The 16,092-nt window shown below is 41.1% G+C and overlaps 1 protein-coding gene and 1 long non-coding RNA gene across 2 annotated transcripts in view; one reads left to right on the forward strand and one right to left on the reverse strand.

Moving 5' to 3' along the window:
- The window catches only part of LOC103614457 (transportin-1), a 163,506-nt gene that overhangs the window by 26,265 nt on the left and 121,149 nt on the right, over nt 1-16,092 (forward strand). Inside the window, exon 3 of the mRNA XM_017732593.1 lies at nt 934-1,083. Within this exon, the coding sequence (XP_017588082.1) occupies nt 934-1,083 (150 nt within the window). The remainder of the gene's footprint in view (nt 1-933; nt 1,084-16,092) is intronic.
- LOC108446294 lies at nt 12,408-15,141 on the reverse strand. The gene is made up of 2 exons (XR_001861441.1): nt 15,042-15,141; nt 12,408-14,094 (listed from the first exon to the last, which is right to left on the reverse strand). It is a non-coding gene; the product is annotated as an uncharacterized LOC108446294 (long non-coding RNA).

Raw genomic sequence — 16,092 nt, forward strand, 5'->3', positions numbered from 1 at the left:
CCCCCGCCACTGCAGCTCGCGTCGCTCCGTCCATGTGCGGGAACTACTTCGCTGCTGCTTGCAGAGGGCTCGGTTCACGTGGCCTGGGTCGCACGGACTCCGAGGCACGCTTCCCTTCACCAGGACACAGCTGAGATTGCTCAACAGTCTCTGTAATTAAATAATATTCACAAAAATATTCTTCCATCGGCACATATTTAGACTCAAAAATTAACTGTGTCCAAACGGTATTCCAAAAGTCTTTGGTAAGAATTAAATCCAAAGAAACATAGAAAAAGTTCTTAAACAACCATGTCAGGAAGTGTTTCAGTTCTTTTTGAGCTTGAATTAAGCTAAAATTTACAAATCGTTGTTCGAGAATCATTTTAAGTTTAAGATAAATGTCCATATGCGGCTCTGAAAGCCAAGAGTCTTCCCACGGTTCCTCCATAGTTTAGATATGGAATAGCAAAACAAAACCAATAAGAGGAATCCAAAGTTTCTAGGGTTTACTCACAAATCAGTCGCTTAGGGATCGGGGATTGTTCTGCTCGCATTAGCCACCATTTGTTACAGCGGGGATACTGTAACATGATGCACCAGACCAGGAGGCTGTGGAAAAAAAATATATATAGACAGATTCTTGATAGATGTTTCAGAGAGATGTTTATTTCTCCAGCCGCATGGCCGGAGCTCTGCCGAGGAACTCACAGTCTGGACCGAGGGTCCTTGCCCGCACAGGGAAACACAAACCAACCAATGGGGAACGAGGCTGACCAGGGGCTAGGGAAACCCCATGCCTCCCCTCAGGGCCCCTCTCCCAGGGCTACATGGCAGGGGGAGGAGACCCTGACGATTTATCACTGTAAGCTTTGATCTTGTTGCATTGTTCTGCAAATCTACTTTATCCTATGAACTGATGGAAGTTATAAATGCAATTATTTTCTGTTGCAGATGAGCCGACACGTTCCTTGAGTGGTCTCATCTTGAAGAATAATGTAAAAGCACATTTTCACAACTTTCCAAATGGAGTAACTGACTTCATTAAAAGTGAATGTTTGAACAATATTGGTGATTCCTCCCCCTTAATTAGAGCTACTGTAGGTAAGTTTACTCTTATTGCTGTATTTTGCATGCTGAAAATGTTACTGATCTAAGTGAGAGCTGTGCTAGTGAGAGTTATTAAACTCCTAAAACTGTTTGCTTCTGATAATTGTCACAACTACACCATGATTTGATTCTGATATTAATCTTCAGTGTGACTATACGAATATATTTTTCCTCCCTATTCTCTTAAAACTGAATTAGCAATTCTGCTCGTATCTCTTGAAATGTGACTGAACATAAGTTTACTTGAATCTACTAAAATTCAGCTTGCTGCCAATTTTTATACCTAAAACCAGGAGTAAGGTAAAGGTTCTGACTTCAGAATTATTTCAGCACTCCACTTGCATCAGTAAAACACTTCTGTTAGCTGATTTCCTCTTTGCTCTGCCATATGCACACCTCTTAAGGGAATCATTGCACCAGATGTTACATACATTAACATAATGAGTTTATGTTTTTTAAATAGCTTCTGTCAGAAAACAGTAAAGTGTGGTGATCAGAACATCAGCTTACAAGTGTTTTTGTTGCATGTTTTTTTTTGATTTCCTAAATACTGCAGTTTAGTACACTGTTGCAGTGGGGATACTGCAACATGCATATATCAAACCAGGAGTCCCGTGGAAAGGAAATATATACGGACAGGCAGATTCTTGATAGCTGTTTCAGAGGTGTTTATTTCTCCAGCCGCATGGCCGGAGCTCTGCTGAGGAACTGTTCCAGTCACGGGACCAAGGGTCCTTCTGCCCGCGCAGGGGAACACAAACCAACCAATGGGGAACAAGGCTGAGCAGGGACAGGGAAACCCCGTGTCTGTCCCCTCAGGGCCCCTCTCCCAGGGCTACATGGCAGGGGAGGGACCCCAACAGTACACCTCTTCCATAACATGAATATTTGTTATTTTTACTTATTTCTAGGTAATGTTGCTTTTCTGTCTGCTCTTTGAGAATATGATTCCCCCAAATTATTACAATTGTAATTTTCCTTGTCCACTCCAAAAACTAGAGCAAAGTAAAATAAATGTATATTTAAGTACAGTAGAAAAAAAAATAGGGGTTGGGTGAAAGTTCAGAAAGGCATTCATCTTGTATCAGCTGATTTCTGTTATAAAATAATATCATGGTTTCACCCCTAAGTAACTAAGTTCCACACAGATGCCTGCTCAATCCCCCAACTGTCTCCCCAGTGGGGAGGAGAATCAGGTTGAGATAAGAACAATTTAATAATTGAAACAAAAAATTTTAATAATAAAAATATACAAATAATATTATTAATAATTGTCATGAGAAGGAGATAGAGTAACAGAAGCCAAGAGAAACAAGTGATGTGCAATACAGTTGCTCACCACCCACTGACTGATGCCCAGCACATCCCTGAGCAGCAATTGGCCCCTCATAGCCAACTCCCCCCAGTTTATATACTGGACATGATGTTCTATGGTGTGGAATATCCCTTTGGCCAGTTTGGGTCAGCTGTCCCAGCTGTGCTTCCTCCTAGCTTCTTGTGCAGCTTCTCACTGGCAGAGCATGAGATACTGAAAAGCCCTTGACTCAGGGTAAGGACTGCTCAGACACAACCAAAACATCAGTGTTATCAGCGTTACTCATACTGAATCTAAAACACAGCACTGTACCAGCTACTGAGAAGAAAATGAACTCTCCCAGCAGTAACCAGCACATTTTCCACTCCTTATTCCATACAATTTACATCATTCCAGGTCACACAGTTCCCAATACCCCATCACCTTTCCTGTCTTTTGATAGATATACACACAGATATACTCCCTTAGTCTATGGACTATGGACCCTATAAGTCTGTTGAGTTCATTCACTCCAAGTGCCAGGTCCTACAACTCCATGCAGTGCTAGAGGCTGGGGGCAGAGGGGCTGTTAAAGGTTCTTAGCAAAGTGGGACAGCTTCAGACAAAGTTTATTAGAGAAGCCCTCTGGTTGAGTCACGAAGTGCAGAAAGGACCCCCTTGCTTTCTAAACTCCTCAGAGAGAGGAGCCTGGGTGCAGCTGGATCCAATCTTAGCCCCAGACTTGGTTAACGGTTTACATCTAAAGGATTTTATGTGTAATTTAACCTTTATACAACTTTGTCCTGCAGGATTAAGGATGACAAACCAAATGTATTTATATAAATATATATGACTTATTATGATAATGATTAGACACAAATATCTTAATCAGAATTATTTACTGCACAGTATAGGAGCTATAACTACTAGTATAGTATTGTGCACTATTTTGAAGCAATGTTAAAGCTAGCAAAACAATTAAGTAGAGATTGATGTTACTCACCCATACCAATGATCGTGGGCAAATCTCTTTTGCTCGGCCTCGAGGAGTAACCTTGAGAGGTGTCCCCATTTAAGGGAGGAATCTCCACACATACACTCCAAGAAGGGGTATGTTAGAAGACCCTGCCATTAAAATTTGGGACTGGGCTTTTATAGTATAAAGTGATTGACTGTCAGTCATATGTCTCCAGACCAGCTGTGTCAGCTCAGCAGCTTTAGATAAGTTATCAGTAGTATAATTTGTTCCTTTATTCGGGTATTTTACCAGGTCTACCACATCTTCATCTCACTATCAGGGTATTTAACTTTGGGATTGATGAGTCACACTGGTTTCAGCATTGTTCAACACCAAAAGCAGCAGGACTCCCCCTTCTTCATTTATCTCTGATAGCTTTGCAAATAGGACATTGTTCAAGTTGTTTTCCCCATTCCAGGCAGAGCATCCTGCTACACTCTACCATATGACTTCAGTCAATCATTATCTCATGAAATTGTAATGCAGGTACCTCTTGCCTTCATGCTATAAAAGCATCCACTGCATATGTGTACATTATATTAAATATGTTGAGGTACATCAATCTCCTAAGGTTTACTATTTTATCTTAACTCATGTGGTTTGATAGTATTAGCTATTTTATAATTATACATTACATATTTACACACAAAGTTATTATCAAAATCAGTTAGAATTTAGCCAGCAATATTAAACAGAGCATAATACAGAGTTAGCAATCGATTCTGGCAAAAAACCCACTTATTATTTCAATTTATATACTTCTGGAAGGGTTAGTATCCTTATTTGTTGGATTAGGTACCACACATATATACAATGTTTACTAATAAAAACCAGATTTCAATTAATAAGAATATTACAATAACAGGATGTAACATTAAGTCCAGAATGCCCATTGCAGTTGGAGACCATCTGTGCGAGTTGACACAGGCAGGTGGCCAGAACAACCACAAAATTCCTGAAATGCAAGGAATAAATTTATTTCATTACCTCACTAAGTGGAGGATCCCAAAGCAACACCTGGGTGGAGACACACAAGCAGGAAGACAACACCGTCAGACTTACTCCTTCTTAGTGGGTGGCGGGGCTGCTGTTTGCACCCATTTATCAAGGGCCCACACACGCGTAGTTTACCACCATGCTGTGATCTCCTCTGTGCTTTTTATGATCTCTGAGCTTTGATCTTCCCTCTCCCAAGACAGGGAGCTCAAGCATGTCTGTGAGAGGGTCTCCAAGTCTCTCCAAACATCTACGTTATCTCTACACAGATTCTACTTCTCAAAACAGGCAGAGGATAAACAGCAGTAGGCATAATACATGGAGTTTCCCACACTGTTATTCTCCAGGCCTTGGCATTCCCAGCTGCAAGGTCCCTTGAGCAAATCTACCATCCTTCTCACCATTCTTCTGCTTTTAACAGTTTTCTCCTAACAGCATCCAAACAAGTTGTCCCACTAGTTATGTTCTCCATCCCTTTTCATTCGCTCTAGGACACGATGTATTTTTTCCACATCATGAGGGACAGTGATTAGTGTTTTTCAACTTTCCCTTTTCAGTTGTTTTACCAGTTTTCGTAGATCAGGATGTTCCAACAGCTTTTTGACCAGGATAATGACCATTCCATTAGGTGTTGGAGACAAAGTTTCATATAACACAAAGTTGCCATATATGTTCTGGAACACAGTTTCTTGTAGGGAATAGTTGAAATCACATCCTGCTATGTTAATAAAGTTATGAATACATAGATTGGAGTAGTTAGAAAGCTGGATCTTTGTGCTATTTACTGTTAACACAAGGGGTTCTTAAACATGCAGATCCTTGTCCTGTGTATACCTGGACAGATTCAGGATCATCACCGACGTAGATTTCAAAGTGATAAATGCTTTGTTCTGCTTCTAAACAGATATCTTGGGCTTTCTAAATGTTTCTTTAACATATAAGTCCCTGTCGTACTCTCACCATACAAGCATCTACCTCTATTGTTTGCCGTCTGTGCGTGATTGTTTTTTAAAGCCTATGTACAGTGTTGCAACGGATAGAGTATGGTTTTGTTGTGATTCAGTCCCAGTGTAATGATTTGGTATATGGTATTGTTGTGGTTTAGGAATACTATTTTCAAATTTAATACTCCTGCCAAAACCACATGCCGCTTCCCCCCTCCCCCATTTGAGGCACATAAGGCAAAGATCATGGGCTGAGATAACAACAATTTACTTGAAACAGCAATGAGATAAGAAAACAAACAGTAACAGCAACAATATTAATAACAAAAGGTATAAGAAAAAGAAACTATTTACATGGAAAGCCCCCCGACAATAAACAATACTGGACTGCTCCGCCCACTACATTTTCTCCACCCCTATGAAGCAAGTCTTTTCCTCCCCTACCCTAGCAATGACCTGAGGTTGTATAGAATAACGACTGAGTGCTAGCCACGCCCCTTCCCTGCTACTGCAAAAAATTAACCCTGTCCTGGCTGGAACTAGGCTAGGTATACACTGAAGCATTGCTTATTGTCCATAAAAAAGCTGTGGCCTTATTAGCGACTGGGTCATAGGAACATTTGATTGAAGACCACCAGGATTGAAATTCCCTCTGAAATTTAGTTACCTTGTCCCAAATTACCTTTCAAATTTCAATAAGTAAAAATCCATTTCCTCATTCTCTAATTATCGCAGCATTGGTAGTTTGTAGCCATAACTGAGCTTGGATACAACTTAGTGCCAGAGACACATTACATTGAGTAATTCCTGAAGCATCAGCCAGTAATTCATGATTAGCATTTTGATATTTTTCTGTCTCAGAAAAGGGAGTTGAAGCAAACCACTGAGTGTTTCCTAAAGCGGATAAGGACTCTAAAGATTGCTCTATAGTACTCAAATCACTAATGGTTGTACCTAATTTATTAACCAGGGTTTCAAGATCAATGGTGTTTAATACCCCCATCCCAGTTCAAAATATACCAGTTACATCCATCCTAAAACAAGTTAATGTCCTCTTGTTCAGCCTGGCATACCATCCAAGAGAAGAGGTATGTATAAAAGGCAAACACTTTGGTCTGATAGCTGTAACATCAGTTTGCATGGACATTTCTACTTTTTTTAAAGACCTGTCTTGGTTTAAGACAATTTAAGGGGACAAACACTCCAAAATTAGTTACGTCCCATTTATTTTTAACCAATCCCTTTCCACCAATAAGGAGAAATGAATACGAGTAGATATAAATGAAAAAATAACAGTTTACTAAAAAATGAAACAGCAGCAGGCAAAAAATACCCGTAAATAATCACTAGATACAAAATTGCTAAATCTCACGGATTCCCCAGAGTCAAAGAGAAACAAAATGGTGGAGAAACCCCTCCCCCAAAATGGTACCTTCCACTGATGACCTGGTATCTTGAAAGACAAAGGGAAAATGGCAGACAAACCCTTTGCCCCAAGATGGCACCCTCAGTTGACCATGTGTGGAGAGACAAAGGGAAAATTACAGAAAAACTTTGCTTGCCTCAACTTTACCCCTGGAACAAAAAACTGGGACATAGGAGCTTACAAAGCAGTTCAGGTGGCAGATGGGAATTGCTAGCATTGTCTGGGAAGCTCCAGCCCTGCGGTGTCAGCCTCCTCCGCTTCCTTTCGGCAGCTGCGGTGGTACGTGTACATGACATCAGTACTGCCGCTCACTGCCTCCTGCCACCCACTGGACTCAGCCAGTGTCAGTGCTGCTGTTTCCAAGCTGTTGGTGTTTTGCAGGGGGGGAAGAAACGGTCTCTGCAAGCACCGGAAACGGCACCCCCCAGGCCCGACTGGCTCTGGCTCTGTGCTGATGACAGATGTTGCGAAGTTCATTCTGAAACAGTTTTAATTGCTAAATGCAGCTTCTCAGGTTGCTACATTTGCCAGTCTAGAGACCAGCCCAAACCAACCCCCTCCAGAGGCCAGAGAGAAACAAAGGAAAACCAAAGGGGGGGCCTCTGCCTATGCTGCCTCAGTTCTCTCCCTGGAAGAACGAAAGGAAAAGAGCCAGAGCCAAGAGGCAAGAGAGTTCCTCCCTGAGTGCCCCGAACTTAATAAGATTGGTACTCCCCTGGCCCCAAGGTTCCGTTTCTGGCCACGTTGCTGGGTCTTAAAGAAACACTAACAATTTTGGGCACAGATAGATATGGAATACAATAATTTTTGGTTTCCCAGGACAAGACCAAGAGGGATTAGACAATATTTGTTGTCCTACCAATTTAACTACATAGGGCCTGACCAGTGACATGTTCAGGGACAGTTTTACAGGCTTTTTGATAATTCTGGTGGCACTCATGGGAGGAATGCTAGGCACCCTTATACACTCCAGGATATACTCAGCTTCTATGTCATAATGAATTAAAACTGTTTTTCTGTTTCACTTTATAGTCCTTTAGGTTTGGGGTGAGACAAACTGGTGATGTTCCATGTTATGTGTTTCTATTTTGGCTGTGTCTTTAGCAGACTTTCAAATGACTTCTACTAATGCATGACACCACCATCTACCAGTTGTAGGGGGATCCTTGTAGACAGATACATACTGGCCCATGGGATCTGTCTTGTTCGCAAGTCCATGTTTAGGCAGGCCTCCAAGTGTGTTGGAGGATATTGCTATCTACTGTAGTGTTCCTGGTATTTCCATCAGGACGATGACCAATAGCAGCCATTGACCTGTAAAATAAAATAATGTATATTTCAGCAGATGCACCAGATGGAATGGGTTAGTTTACTTAGTTAAAAATGTGGTAAATACCCATCTGGAACTGATTCTGTGTTGGTGACTGTCTTGGTTTGAAAGACAGGTGTCTGCTAAGGAAGGCAGGAGCCTCCCTTGGAATGGCAGATGCAACCCCCTTTCCCTCCGAGATTATAATTTTGAAATCAAGGGGCTTTTAGGCAAAGATGTGGAAAATAGGAATAACAGTTCTTTACTATTATATATATAACCAGTCAAACAAACAACAATAACTATGGCAGTAACAGCAAACAATCACAAACCCAGTGCCAGCCTTCTCGGCTGTCAGGCCCTTTCCCCTCGGGTGCAGTTCCTCTCGCAGCCGGCAAGGGGCGCTGGCGGCTCCCGGTGAGCAGGGCAGGTGCGATGGTTCCCCCGCAGCTGCAGGGGGTGCTCTGGGGAGAGCTCGGGGAGCACGCGGCACTGGTGCCCTGGGATCCCGGGGGGGGATGGAAAAAAAAAAGCTTCACAAACCCCTGGGCAGCTGATCCCGGTGTCCGGCCGGACCCTCAGGGAACGCAGGCTGGAAGCCGAGATGTATCCAAACGGGGAACCCCCCAGAGGTCTGGGCGAGCAGGGCGAGCAGGGCTACAGTGCAGCAAAGGCTCGAAGCAACGGCGGGGCAGGGCGGCCACAGCCCGGCTCCTAGCGGGGCAGAGAAGGCGGGCTTTGGGATCCTGGGGCTTCTCCAGCAGAAGGAAAAACGGCTGAAGAAAGCAGCCTCCCTCTCTGTCCGAACAGGGAGACCCACTGCCCACACACCCAGGTGAAACAAAAGAGCAGCCAGCTCTTTTGTTTTTCTTAAATACCCAGCCATTTGTTCCCCTGGCAACATGTATGGGGGGAAAATTCCTTTAACAGAAAAAACAAACCAGGAGAGCTCCTAAAACCCCAACACTGGGCCTATCTAGAAAGTGAGTAGGGGATTGTTAGAGTGGGCTTCTTGCCTGTCCTTGCTGGTAGGACATCACTGCCACTTCTTACCCAAGTACAGTAGGAGAGTAGCTGGTTAGTGTTGGAAAGGACAGCAATTTTTGGTGACATTAGAGATATCTGCAGCCCACTCAGCTGGTTAAATGGGGACTCTGATTGTGCTGCAAGGCCCATTACAGGAAACCTGTGACCTTTCTGAGACACCGCTGTGAAAATCTAAGCCCCAAAGGAAGTTTGTAATCTTCCAATCAGTGATCTGTTTTAATCACAATTGTTTTTGTCGATGCTGCTGCTTCTTCTGTAGCAAGGGCATCAGATAGCACAAAGCATGGTCAACTGTTGGGCAAATGATACTAAAATCACCTGATTGCATCCAGCCTTGATGTTAATATTGCCAAATGCTGGTAAATCACCCTGAGTCATCTCATATCTGTTGAAGAGCAGCAAGGAGAGCTATGCTCTTCCAGCACTGGTCAAGAGGCTTTTTTTTAAAATAATCAAAGCATTGTTGCTGCAAAAGCAAACATGTCTGTCTCTGGGCCTTTCAGTGGGATACTGTTCAGATTGTTTCAGTCTCCCCTGCTTGCCTCCATGTGGCTAAATTTTGAGGCAATGATCTGCAGTCTAACAAACAATAAAAATCAATGCCTTCACCTAATGCTTTCATTTCATGTGCACAGAGGCCCAGATTTCACTGCTGACGGATTAAATGTGGTGGTAAAATGTACAGTGTTGTGGTTCTCAGTACACTCATAGAAACCCTTTGAGGAGAGAACACTCACAGGGTGGTAGTGTGGATGTGTTTAGGAAGAAGCCTGGTATAGAGTGTTTCACCTTCTGCTTATGCCCCTGGAATAATTCTGCCTACTATTATTTAAAAGTAGAAATCAGCTTACATATTCTGTTCTGTAGGGGCAATTTTTTTTCCCTGCAATGCAAATATGCTTTAATGTCAAGAGGAAAATGACATGCAGAGGGAGAAGGGCCAAAACAATCATCCACTAATTTTATGCCATGGTGGGTCTCCCAGTTCCCATTGGTCAGCCCTTCTCCTCCTTGCACATTGATAGCTTTAATTGAAGTGAGTGTAGTATGTTCATTTTTAGCATAAAGTAATGGGCTAACAGGCAGAGAAGGTCAAAGTAACTTTAGGCCAGTCAGGAGAGGATGTATTTAGACATCAAGGACACGTACATAAAGATCTGATTGTGTTTTCAGAAGTTCCTTTGATTTTAGCATCAGAACTCCTAGCCGTAAGACTGGAAAAGTGCACTATTTCTTTATCTAAAGACAAAATTATTGTCTTTAAAAAAGAAAATGCAAGGATTTGTCAAGTCAGCCCAGCAAAGTATTATGCAGCTCTGGTTTTATCAGATAATAATTTTTTGGCTTATATACTTGCACTTGGCTCAATTAAGCCATAAAGGCAGAACTTCAGTGAGATGCTGATGAAGCAGCTATATCCTAAAGCAAAGTTTGAAAGTTTTTTCAAAGCTTTCCTATAGAGAAGTTGACTCTGCAGAAGAACTTCAGTCCATGGAAAAGAATAGGCTTGTTTAGGCCATTTTAAAAAAAAAATTCTTTTACATTCAGTAAAAATGAAGACAAGAAGATTACAAAGTTCATAACAAGAAGTGTTCCTGTAGCCTATAAAGATGCCAAAAGATGTCTGAGAGCATCTCCTGCTATAGTCTAGTGAGCAAAATATTTTCTGTATGATTCCTCAGTTCTCCTGTGAGAGATAGTACCATAATCCCACTGTCTACCATCTTCCATCTCCAGTATTTTCTTGCTGCAGTTGAAGCCTGTGTGAGTCTGCACTGGCAAGAAATCATACCATTCAATTTAATTCAGCTGCATTTAACATAATCATTTACAGCAGATGTAATTCTTTATAGCACTATGTGCTATGGTCAAAATGGGTATTTAGAGCACTGGTTCCAGAAGCTGGCTCCTGTCCTGTGCATAATCTGTAGTTGTGCTCTAAGATTATGGTATTTTGTGTAATATGAATACTACCTAGTACTATGATGTCCTGTTAGTTCTAAGGATTCCTAACACCTTTCTGTTGCAATGAAGTAAAGATGAAAAATGATGCTGTATTTACAACCAATAGAACATGAATGCTTTCTGTTTGGTAGTAGCATAATGAAGCTCCTAAATCAGGGTCTAATTTTGCCATTACAAGTAGAGTGAACATACTATTACTGTGTGATAATACTGCAAGACGTATCTTATTCTTGAAGGAGCTTGACTGTATATAGATCTGCACAATTTTTTCTATTATGAAAACAAGGCAGATAGGTTTGCTATGTGTATTCCTAAAGTTATGTGCTTAAATACTTTCTTGAAAACAACTTAATCTTTAACATTTCCAAGCCCTCATAGTCTGTCTTCCTTCCTTCTTTTCTTCTTGAGAGAAAGAAATACATCTTTGTGTGTACTGTGCATATATGTATGAAAAATAAACTTCCTCACTGGCAAGTAAACCCAAGAACAATGTTGCTAGCAGCTGTTGTGCTTAAAGCCTAGTGGAGAACACTGTTCCCTTATGAGCTCTCAATGCTCTTCTCAACATCAGTAATCAACATGCCAGAACAATGTATTACAAACTCAAAAGCCCAGGCCAGGAGACCACAAAAGCTCCTCTGTCTCATGTGAGGGAACTGAAAAGAGGCTTTCATAGTGCTGGAGAATATGCTGGCAGACTGTGACAGTTCAGAGCCCTCAGTGTTCCGGAAGATGTTTATGTACAAGAAGGGCAAATCTTGTCTAATCCTTGGTTCAGAAGCTACTATAACTGTTATTATTTAAAAACGGGAAGAATCATATGTATGTGTTGAAGACGACAATCAGATAATTACAGGCTACTCAGTGGCTGAGACATTGAAAAGGTCTTCATGCTCCTTCCAGCAGGAGAAGGACATCTTATCTACTCTCACAAATGAAAAGCAAGACGTATCCTTTAAAAAAACCCATAAATCTATTTCCTCCTATTTTATAAAGTAGTTATTTCTGTAGTCAATTATTTTTGCAAGCAAAAAGTTATAAAACCGAAGAGTTGGATAACAACAATGGTGTTTTTTCTTAAGGATGAAAATAACAACCTAATAAGCACCCAGTTCTCAGATTTTCACTTAGGTTTGTAACTGTCAAGTTGCTGAGAAGAGTTAAGCTTCCATTGCGTAAAATGGCACCAAAGTAAGAAAAAGTAACTTCTCACTGCATTGTCCATCTAAAAAGGAAGGTACCTACTTGGGTTTTCAGGAAGTCTTGCTAGACACCACTGCCCTGCAATATGTCAGAGAGAGGAAGATCAGCTTGGCATATAGAATACTGGTTTTTGTAACTTTATTTTAAATGAAATTACATTCAGATACAGCCCAGCTATATTAGCAGACATTTAAACAAATGTTTAAAGCTAACTTCTATGATTAATCTCTTAGCTTCACAATTCTTTTGTCATTGATATTACAAGCTCAGACTAAATTCACTCTTTTGCATTACCCTGATTCAAAATCCAAAGCATGTTAAAAAAATACAAAAATGTCTAAAATTTCACTTTCCAACCTAACTTATAAGAATAATAAAACTACTAAAATGCTGTCATTAAAAAGCCCCATTGATATGATTTACAGCTGTACAAATTGTTTAAAACAAGCATTACTGGATAAGTGATCAAAGCAGTGCTAAAGATTTGAAGAAGTTTTCCCACTGCCCTTAAGCAGACTTTTCTGGCTAAGTTACAAATAAAAACCACTTTGAAAATGTATTCTTAAATTCACCAGAATAAAAAAAAGCCCAAGTGTGCCTGAGAGAAAAGAGAAGGCCATATTCTATAGTGCATATTCACACTCCAAATTCCCAGAAATACTACCGAAACCAGGGATTTCCTTCCCTTTGATGTGCTTGATATTTGTCTAAGACCTGCACAGAAAATTAGAAAGACATCCTGCACCTGACAAGGTGAACAGTCTGCATGCTGAAGAAGAACTGAGTACTGCTGAGTAAGGCAACTGAGGTGAGGTATGGCTTAAGAGCAATCTGGTTAAGGCAGAGTATGTGTTTTTGAAGCTGTTACTTTTGCTTCCACTTCAAAGCACTAGTGCACTACAACGTGTTTAAGAGCTTTAGTTAAAAAGACCTGGTGGAGCTGGAGCTGGTTCAGAGATAAACCTAAAGGAATTCATTACAATACGCTAGAAAGTCCCTCAAAAAAACCTCTGTCGATTTCATACTCTAACGGTATTCAGTCTACAGCTCCACACATATATGTATTAACAAGGTAAACAAAAATGTTAAGCACAGCTTTCTCAAAATATCCATCCATTATTTGCCGCTTGTGAGCCACAACTCCTACTGTGGATCAGACATTAGCTGAAATTTTCAGTGAGTGTAGCAATATGCGGGCCTAGTAATTAAATCAGGTGCTTTCTTTGCAACAGATAGTCCTCTATCAGGCCAAATACTGCACGGTATTATATCGGCCTTAATCTAAAGGAATTTATGTGGCATTAGTTTGGATTTTTAAGTGAAGAGAGAATTTGGTCCAGTTTAGCACATTAAAATAAACTGATCCACAGCTTCTCTTTGAAGAATCAATAGATTAAAGACAGTGTTTTTCTTTCTTTTAAGATTAAAGATTGGCAGCACTTTCTGTATTTACTACTAGGAAAGCCCACTTACCCCATTTGGCCAGTTTACAATTATTTATCCTTTCCAGTGCTAAGAATTTCTAGGTTATTCACAGAAATACATCAAAGCTCAGGAAAGTGTAACAACAGATGCACCGTATTGTTGCATAAGCTTATGCTTAAAAAGACTAGGAAGTAGCTGGGCTCTGATCATTCTTTGGCTTGAAGCTGGAGTCTCCTTGGAGAGATCAGTTCTTCCATTTGTTGGAGTCCCAAGCCAGGAACCAGCCTGTGAATGTGGGGGGTTCATGCCCTTGCTTCACAATTACAATGGGGGTTCCCTTATCTCTGCCAGAAGGATCTGTTTCGATATAGCGTTTGGCTAAAAACAGAGAGGAAATAAAACATGGACTATATTAGTTCATTCCTTTGGTATAAAAAATGCATTAAAATCCATAGTGAAAGAACATAGGGCTGCTATAATACAGTATTCATTTAATTATTTCAAAGGCAATGAGATGATCAGGTAATTGCTGATTTTTCCCAGCTGGCAGTGAAGGAATTTTCCATGAAGTTAAAACAGAGGGATTGCTCTTCTGATCAGTTCGTTGCCATACAGGTGGGTTTTGCCTCTTAAACAGGAGAAAGCATTTGCTGGTGCTGTGAGGATGCACGAGCTTCGTTCCCATTTCATCCATGTAAAAGCCAGTGTAGTTTCCCTTGACATCCCAACATGACATCAATACAGAAACACAGCCAGGTAACCCTCGCTGCTCCAGGGAAATACATGCAAGGGTTTTCAGCACAAACTTCGTCAGAATAGCTCAGCTATGTGAAGTCACACCAAGGATGACGTATGGTTTTTCAAGGAGGCACATGCCACTTAAGTTGTCTTGATTTGTTTTGTATTTGTTTTGTAATTGGAATTTCCTCCTGCAAATTTAACTTAGTGAAGGGTGGCACTAAAAGGACTTGCTGGCAATCCTTTCTCAGTATACATTATTGAGGGTGGAGGTTAGCAGGGACCTCCTTTTAAATTCCTTCTCTTTTCAGTGCAGTTACTTTTCATCAGGCTTTCCTACATATTATTTAAAAATCTCTGCAGCCCAATAATGCTATCTTGATTCATTTTATCCTTCATAAACTTACAGGGTTTTAAAGTGAATTTAAAGGTGACAATAATCATCTCCTGTATTAAATCCTAGTAAGCTCAGTAACACTTTTAGACACAGTAAGCATAACTAGATTTCTTCTACATCATATTTTCCTCTTTGTTAAGTAATATTGATGCTACTTCACTCAGAAATCTGCCAAATTGATTTGATTTACCTGATTTAAAGGATTCCTGACGCTCAGTTTCATTAGCATCCTTCCCAATCCAGATGAAAACCTGCAAACAGATAAAAGATATAACGTCCCTGGTGTTATAAAGATATTGTGTACAGCTGGTAAAGCACGAAATAGTTGATTCCACTAGAAGAAAGAATATACACTATGAAAAGACTGAAGAGATACAGAGCTCTCACAAACCACAACTGATGTTTTTTTTCTCCCTTGTAAGAAAGTGTAGTTATGCCCTCTATGACACTGGAAGACCAGACCTTTATTCATTCTGATGAAAGGAACTCCAGTTACCTTTTCCATAGATATCTTCTATACTTTGCCAAGGAAATTGCTCTTTAGGTGCCGATAGTAGTACTGTCTCTGGTTTGAGCTTTGTGTGCACATCAACATTTTTGCTTTGTGATCTGTGCTACCCTGGGTGACTGCTAGATAGCCCACTGAAAAACCCAACACCCAGAGCCTTGATCTGCAATCCCCCACATCCCCTTTTTTTTTTTCTCTGAGGGATTCTCTTGGAAACCAGCTACATGTCCCAAGACTTCTTGAGTCAGTATGTCCCAGCTATCCATCCAGCTCTTCCCCCACCATCTCCCATCACTCCTTTCCACATGGACCATGGACATTCCTCCTTATTTCCAAAAACCTCAGCCTTTTGTTCGTTAAGGGTTAGGCTGAAGAAGACAAATAGGGCATGGGCCTTCTCCCCTTTCCCTCCAAGAGGAGAGGAGGGGCAGAGACAATGTACTGTGAAAACAGATGCATTCCCTAAATCTGCAGTGAGTTTGCCTGTCTTCTTCACTGACCTTGGTGTCTCCATGTTGTTTTCCCTCACATGTTCTCACCTCCTCCTCTTCTCTCACTAGAATCCCAAAATCTTGTGACTTTGTTTTGATTTTCTTCTTAAATATGTCATCACAGAGGCATTACCAACCTCTCTCATTGTCCCAGTTTTGGCCAGCAGCATGTCCATCTTCAGAGCCATCAGCCATCAGTCTCTGCCAGCCGTGGTGGGACGCTTCCAGCAGCTTCCTCACCG

This window comes from Corvus brachyrhynchos, unplaced genomic scaffold (genome assembly GCF_000691975.1).
Source record: "Corvus brachyrhynchos isolate BGI_N302 unplaced genomic scaffold, ASM69197v1 scaffold524, whole genome shotgun sequence".
In the NCBI taxonomy this organism is placed as follows: domain Eukaryota; kingdom Metazoa; phylum Chordata; class Aves; order Passeriformes; family Corvidae; genus Corvus; species Corvus brachyrhynchos.